Source organism: Xenopus tropicalis, chromosome 10, assembly GCF_000004195.4.
Source record: "Xenopus tropicalis strain Nigerian chromosome 10, UCB_Xtro_10.0, whole genome shotgun sequence".
NCBI classification, from domain to species: domain Eukaryota; kingdom Metazoa; phylum Chordata; class Amphibia; order Anura; family Pipidae; genus Xenopus; species Xenopus tropicalis.
The window spans coordinates 52,310,731-52,318,697 of NC_030686.2; the positions used below are offsets into that span (position 1 = coordinate 52,310,731).

Below are 7,967 nucleotides of genomic sequence, written 5' to 3' on the forward strand. Positions count from 1 at the left end.
ACTCAATGGGGCCACACCCTCAACCTGCATCTTTTTACTATTAATATACTTAAAAAAACTTTTTGGGGTTAGTCTTGGCCTCGGCCGCGATGCGCTCCTCATTTTCTATCTTTGCCTTCCGGATTGCTGTTTTACACACTTGTTATAGTGTTTATATTCATTAAACGCAGCTACTGTCCCCTCTGACTTATATTTCTTAAAAGCTTTCCTTTTTTTTCCCTATTAACTTCTTTACCTCAGAGTTAAGCCACATAGGGTGATTCTTAACACTTCTACTTTTTCTTATTAATGGAATGAATTGAGAACAGTAATGATTTAATATCAGTTTAAATGACAACCATTTCTGCTCTGTGTTTTTATCAGAAAACATAATGCCCCAATCTATGCCCTGAAGCGCTGCCCTTAAGGAGCTAAAATTTGCCTTCCTAAAATTCATTGTCTTTGTTGCCCCGTGTAAATTTGTTTCCTGCACCAAACATCAAATGAAATAACATTATGATCACTATTACCCAGGGGTTCAACCACTTGCACATTTGCTATACTTTCTGGGCCATTAGAGATCACTAGATCTAGTATAGCAGGTTCCTGGTTGGCTCCTCAACAACCTGTGACAAAGTTATCATGCAGCAAGTTTATAAACTTGTTCCCAGTTACTGCCCTGGCAGTACTATTGCCCCAGTCAATATCAGGGTAATTAAAATCCCCCATTATTATCACTTGCCCCAAACTAGCAGCCTTTTCTATTTGCAACAGGAGCTGAGCCTCCTCCTCACTAACATTAGGGGGGCTATTGCATACCCCTACAATTAGTTTGGTAGATTCTTTACTATCTGTGAGAAGCGCAACCCATAAGGATTCAGCTCCCTCTGTTACCCCCATCGCTTCCTCTTTAATATTTGCTTTAAATTCTTTATTAACCTTAAGCCCCTCTCCTAACCCTAAGCCCCTCTCCTAACCCTAAGCCCCTCTCCTAACCCTAAGCCCCTCTCCTAACCCTAAGCCCCTCTCCTAACCCTAAGCCCCTCTCCTAACCCTAAGCCCCTCTCCTAACCCTAAGCACCTCTCCTAACCCTAAGCCCCTCTCCTAACCCGGTGGGTACATAATGATGTAGGGTTGCACCAACTACCAAGGGTAGACCCCCTAAACATGAATGATGATGGAGACCCCAAAAGTAAACTATTTATGGTGTGAAACAAAAGAAACAAAGGGGCCCAAAACACAGAGTAAACAGCGGGGCTTCTCCCAGCTTTGCAGAATACCCCTGTACCCCCCTGTATACCTGTGGGGGTGCCACACTCTTATTCAGCTGCAACACCCCAAGTAAAACCATGTATGGGAATGGCCAGGGCCAGTGTCCTATAGGTTAGAAGCACCCCACCCCCCCCCACATACAGTGACAAACAAACAAGCACAAGGGATCAACTCTTAGAAGCTTTATTGGAACAGACAGGAAGGAACCTTAGAACTTCTGGAACTGTTTCTTGGTTCCGGCCGCTTTGGTCACCTTCAGGACATTGAAGCGGACAGTTTTACTAAGGGGACGACATTCTCCGACTGTGACAATGTCTCCGATCTGAACATCCCTGTGGGAGAATAAAAAGAGAGTGAATTTCTGTGCATACCACCCCCTTGGGGGGCAAATAGACAAGCAACACACGTACCCTGGGGAGGCAGAAGCCACGCCCCCAGAGTGCTAGTTACTATACAGACCCCTCCCTGTGCCAGGAATGAAGGTGCCAAGCTGTGGGGCAGAGGGCAAATAAGAACCAAGTTTAATGCCCCGCACAGGCTGCACATAGGTGGGGCAGTACCTGAAGCAGGGGGAGAGGTGCACATAGGGGGGGCAGTACCTGAAGCAGGGGGAGAGGTGCACATGGGGGGGCAGTACCTGAAGCAGGGGGAGAGGTGCACATGGGGGGCAGTACCTGAAGCAGGGGGAGAGGTGCACATAGGGGGGGCAGTACCTGAAGCAGGGGGAGAGGTGCACATGGGGGGGCAGTACCTGAAGCAGGGGGAGAGGTGCACATAGGGGGGCAGTACCTGAAGCAGGGGGAGAGGTGCACATAGGGGGGCAGTACCTGAAGCAGGGGGAGAGGTGCACATAGGGGGGCAGTACCTGAAGCAGGGGGAGAGGTGCACATGGGGGGGCAGTACCTGAAGCAGGGGGAGAGGTGCACATGGGGGGGCAGTACCTGAAGCAGGGGGAGAGGTGCACAGACATGTTCTTGTGGCGCTTCTCAAACCGGTTGTACTTGCGAATGTAATGCAGGTAATCTCTGCGGATCACTATTGTCCTCTGCATCTTCATCTTTGTCACCACTCCTGCAGGGCACAACATAGCAGTGAGCCAATAGGGTACAGCGTGATCAACCAACCATGACTGGCCACGCCCACAGCTTACCTGAAAGGATACGCCCACGAATCGACACGTTGCCAGTAAAGGGACATTTCTTGTCAATGTAGGTGCCATCAATTGCCTGAAATAAAGGAGAGCAGCGTTAGATCAGCCTGCGGGGGTACCCCCTCCCCATTATACCCCCATACTGTACTGTCTGTGGGAAACACTATGGCACCTCCTACCCATACGTATAAATACAAATATACAGAGAGGGAATGTTCTGGGCACACAATAAGCTGTACCCCCATACTGTACTGTCTAAGGGAAACACTATGGCACCCCCTACCCATATGTATAAATACAAATATACAGAGAAGGAATGTTCTGGGCACACAATAAGCTGTACCCCATACTGTACTCTCTAAGGGAAACACTATGGCACCTCCTACCCATATGTATAAATACAAATATACAGAGAAGGAATGTTCTGGGCACACAATAAGCTGTACCCCATACTGTACTGTCTAAGGGAAACACTATGGCACCCCCTACCCATATGTATAAATACAAATATACAGAGAGGGAATGTTCTGGGCACACAATAAGCTGTACCCCCATACTGTACTGTCTAAGGGAAACACTATGGCACCCCCTACCCATATGTATAAATACAAATATACAGAGAGGGAATGTTCTGGGCACACAATAAGCTGTACCCCCATACTGTACTGTCTAAGGGAAACACTATGGCACCCCCTACCCATATGTATAAATACAAATATACAGAGAAGGAATGTTCTGGGCACACAATAAGCTGTACCCCCATACTGTACTGTCTAAGGGAAACACTATGGCACCCCCTACCCATATGTATAAATACAAATATACAGAGAGGGAATGTTCTGGGCACACAATAAGCTGTACCCCCATACTGTACTGTCTAAGGGAAACACTATGGCACCTCCTACCCATATGTATAAATACAAATATACAGAGAGGGAATGTTCTGGGCACACAATAAGCTGTACCCCCATACTGTACTGTCTAAGGGAAACACTATGGCACCTCCTACCCATATGTATAAATACAAATATACAGAGAAGGAATGTTCTGGGCACACAATAAGCTGTACCCCCATACTGTACTGTCTAAGGGAAACACTATGGCACCTCCTACCCATATGTATAAATACAAATATACAGAGAGGGAAGTGCAAGGCTGTAACAGCTCTTTCCCATGGTACAGCAACATATAAAAACATGGCTGATCCCCAAACTAGACATATATATATACATATACATACATATGGTTGGGTAAGCGATGGGTGCCTCAGACGTTGGGTCTGAAAGGTTGGCGGATCTATCTAATGCTTTGGCGCTGGCTACTGTAAGCATACAATAGCGTTTCTCCTTCCTGCATGAACTATACGCGCTAGATCTGTGCGCTCTGGAAGCTTATGTGTATAATAGAATATCCCTTTGTTTTGTCTCCCTGTATTCGCCCCATTGCCCTACACTCATGGGCATGTTTGCACTATTACCCCTGTTCGTTTATTATGCGTTTTGATTGTTTTGTATGTACTTTATATTTTTTGTATATGTTGATGGTTGCCTGGCAACCACTTTGGCGCCCTTTTGGGTTTAAAAAGGCGTTCACTGTGTAATACAATACTGCTGTCCCTGATGAAAGTTCCTGTAGGAACTGAAACGTCGGACTAATAAAGAAACCTCATTTTTCTTCAAACCATTTGATGTCTTTGGTGTGAAACTTCCTGTGAGTGCTGTTCTTTTTTCGTCTTTCTACATACATATACATACATACACACACATATATATATATATAATCTGACGAAAGTTCCTGTGTGGAGCTGAAACGTTGGTCTAAATAAACCTCTGATTATTATTTTGCAATACTTCTCAACTGTGTGTAAAAATCCTGCGTGTGCCGTCACTTCTATGCCTGTTTAATTATCCTTTGCACAGGCACCCCATCAGAACGTACTGATATACTGTGACCCGGGGGCACCACTGGAGTCAGTACTGACACATGCTAGGAAGTCCGGCCTACTAGCCACTGGGGGAGATCCGGCCTATTAGCCACTGGGGGAGATCTCATGCTCCCCCATCCGGATCCCCAGAGACCCCCAGGTCTCATTCACCCCCCGTATGGAGCAGTACTGGGTGCTGGTATCTGTGCCCTAGTGATGTCACTATTACCCACCCTACTCTTCCCCCACCCCCCCCATAACATACAGCCCAGCATACACTATCCCTGACGGGTGCCAGGGGGGCAGTTACCTCTCTGGGGGTCTTGAACCCCAGGCCGACGTTCCTGTAGTACCGTGGGAGCTTCTCCTTGCCGGTCTCACCCTGCAGCACCCGCTTCTTGTTCTGGAAGATGGTCGGCTGCTTCTGATAGGCTCTCTCGGTCTGTGGGCGGAGAAACAGCGACACCCCGTTATCCAGCCGCACCCACAGGGGTCCCACTGCTCCCAGAATTTCATATGCCCAACATAAGGGGGCAGTTCTATAATGGGGGTGCCCTTGTGTTACCCCTGAGCCACATTCAAACAAAGAGCTGGGGAGCAGAGCCTGTGGAATTAACCCTTGCATAGCCAGTAATGGGGGGTATAGGTGCCAGGGGCAGTTTGATGGGAATGTGTGGCTATAAATTAACCCCTAGATACCCAGTAATGGGGGGGTATAGGTGCGAGGGGTAGTTTGATAGGAATCTGGGGCTATACATTAACCCCTAGATACCCAGTAATGGGGGTCTGGTGTATAGGTGCCAGGGGCAGTTTGATGGGAATCTTGGGCTATAAATTGACCCCTAGAAACCCAGTAATGGGGGGGGGGAAGAATAGGTGCCAGGGGTAGTTTGATGGGAATCTGGGGCTATAAATTAACCCCTAGATACCCAGTAATGGGGGGGTATAGGTGCCAGGGGTAATTTGATGGGAATCTGGGGCTATAAATTAACCCCTAGATACCCAGTAATGGGGGGTATAGGTGCCAGGGCAGTTTGATGGGAATCTGGGGCTATAAATTAACCCCTAGATACCCAGTAATGGGGGGGTATAGGTGCCAGGGGTAATTTGATGGGAATCTGGGGCTATAAATTAACCCCTAGATACCCAGTAATGGGGGGGTATAGGTGCCAGGGCAGTTTGATGGGAATCTGGGGCTATAAATTAACCCCTAGATACCCAGTAATGGGGGTGGAGTGTATAGGTGCCAGGGGTAGTTTAGGGGTTAATTTATAGCCACACATTCCCATCAGATACTCCGTAAAGGAGGGGGGGGGGGTATAGATGTTCTATAGGAACATGTGTATCCGGTTTAACCCCTGCTTAGCCAGGCACATGGGGGACAGCAGAGCCCGTGTGTGTGAGGAGGGAGGGGGGCAGAAGGAGCCACAGGAGCCCGTTACTTGCCATTAGAAGCCACTCCCCCTTCCCCAGACCCTACATCGTACTGTGAATGCGACCCCAACACGGCCGGTACCTACAGGGATTGTCCCGGCCCGGGCACGGTAACAGGACAGCCCCACGGGCCGATAGGGAGCCCATAACCCATGTACGCACCTACAGCCGGGTCCCCTCACTCTCCCCCCAGCCGCCCTATTCCCTCCTGCCCCGTCTCCACTCCTCCCCGGGGCGCTAAACTACCCTCAAAGCCGGAGCTCCGCACCTGAATATCCGCCATCTTTGCCTGCTGGATGGGAAAGGGCTGCCGGGAAGCTACGGGGGCGCCTTGGCCGTGAGAGGAGCAGGGGCGGACGTGACGCCATAATGACGCCGCGGGGAGGGGCGGGGCCAGGGAGAAATTCAATAACATTGGCTACAGGTCTGGGGCTGAGGGGATCGCTGGACAGCGGGGTTTGTAGGTTGGCGGTTTTCACGCCAAATTTGGCTACTAATTTACAGCCCAAAGTACAAACCCACCAAGGTACAGTTTTGGGCTATTTCTTGGAGCCTTGGCGGGTTTGTACTTTGGAAACTAGCCAAAGTTTTTTCCCCTGTGTGCCTGTTCCACTGCATGCTGGGTAATGTAGTTTGTATCTAACAATAAGCCTTCAGCTAGGATTAATATAAAACTACAATACCCAGCATGCAATGGGACAGTATAGACAGAGGCTCTGTTTTGTATTCCTTTTTGCTCTTTCAGGCTCAACCTGTCTGTTCTACCCCCTGCTCCCTGCTCTATAGGGTATGTGATTGTACTGTTACTTTCTACTGGGATGTGGGGCAGTTCTACCCCCTGCTCTATAGGGTATGTGATTGTACTGTTACTTTCTACTGGGATGTGGGGCAGTTCTACCCCCTGCTCTATAGGGTATGTGATTGTACTGTTACTTTCTACTGGGATGTGGGGCAGTTCTACCCCCTGCTCTATAGGGTATGTGATTGTACTGTTACTTTCTACTGGGATGTGGGGCAGTTCTACCCGCTGCTCTATAGGGTATGTGATTGTACTGTTACTTTCTACTGGGATGTGGGGCAGTTCTACCCCCTGCTCTATAGGGTATGTGATTGTACTGTTACTTTCTACTGGGATGTGGGGCAGTTCTACCCCCTGCTCCCTGCCCTATAGGGTATGTGATTGTACTGTTACTTTCTACTGGGATGTGGGGCAGTTCTACCCCCTGCTCCCTGCTCTATAGGGTATGTGATTGTACTGTTACTTTCTACTGGGATGTGGGGCAGTTCTACCCCCTGCTCTATAGGGTATGTGATTGTACTGTTACTTTCTACTGGGATGTGGGGCAGTTCTACCCCCTGCTCCCTGCTCTATAGGGTATGTGATTGTACTGTTACTTTCTACTGGGATGTGGGGCAGTTCTACCCCCTGCTCCCTGCCCTATAGGGTATGTGATTGTACTGTTACTTTCTACTGGGATGTGGGGCAGTTCTACACCCTGCTCTATAGGGTATGTGATTGTACTGTTACTTTCTACTGGGATGTGGGGCAGTTCTACCCCCTGCTCCCTGCCCTATAGGGTATGTGATTGTACTGTTACTTTCTACTGGGATGTGGGGCAGTTCTACACCCTGCTCTATAGGGTATGTGATTGTACTGTTACTTTCTACTGGGATGTGGGGCAGTTCTACCCCCTGCTCCCTGCCCTATAGGGTATGTGATTGTACTGTTACTTTCTACTGGGATGTGGGGCAGTTCTACCCCCTGCCCCCTGCTCTATAGGGTATGTGATTGTACTGTTACTTTCTACTGGGATGTGGGGCAGTTCTACCCCCTGCTCTATAGGGTATGTGATTGTACCGTTACTTTCTACTGGGATGTGGGGCAGTTCTACCCCCTGCTCTATAGGGTATGTGATTGTACTGTTACTTTCTACTGGGATGTGGGGCAGTTCTACCCCCTGCTCTATAGGGTATGTGATTGTACTGTTACTTTCTACTGGGATGTGGGGCAGTTCTACCCCCTGCTCTATAGGGTATGTGATTGTACTGTTACTTTCTACTGGGATGTGGGGCAGTTCTACCCCCTGCTCTATAGGGTATGTGATTGTACTGTTACTTTCTACTGGGATGTGGGGCAGTTCTACCCCCTGCTCTATAGGGTATGTGATTGTACTGTTACTTTCTACTGGGATGTGGGGCAGTTCTAC

At 48.8% G+C, this 7,967-nt stretch overlaps 1 protein-coding gene across 1 annotated transcript; it reads right to left on the reverse strand.

The window, feature by feature from the left end:
• Positions 1–1,421: 1,421 nt before the first annotated feature.
• rps11 (ribosomal protein S11) lies at positions 1,422–6,065 on the reverse strand. Its single transcript, NM_001005113.2, has 5 exons — positions 6,029–6,065; positions 4,637–4,768; positions 2,403–2,478; positions 2,194–2,323; positions 1,422–1,584 (listed from the first exon to the last, which is right to left on the reverse strand). The coding sequence occupies exons 1-5, from the start codon at positions 6,041–6,043 to the stop codon at positions 1,461–1,463; spliced, it is 477 nt and encodes a 158-aa protein (NP_001005113.1). The 5' UTR covers positions 6,044–6,065; the 3' UTR covers positions 1,422–1,460.
• Positions 6,066–7,967: the final 1,902 nt, after the last annotated feature.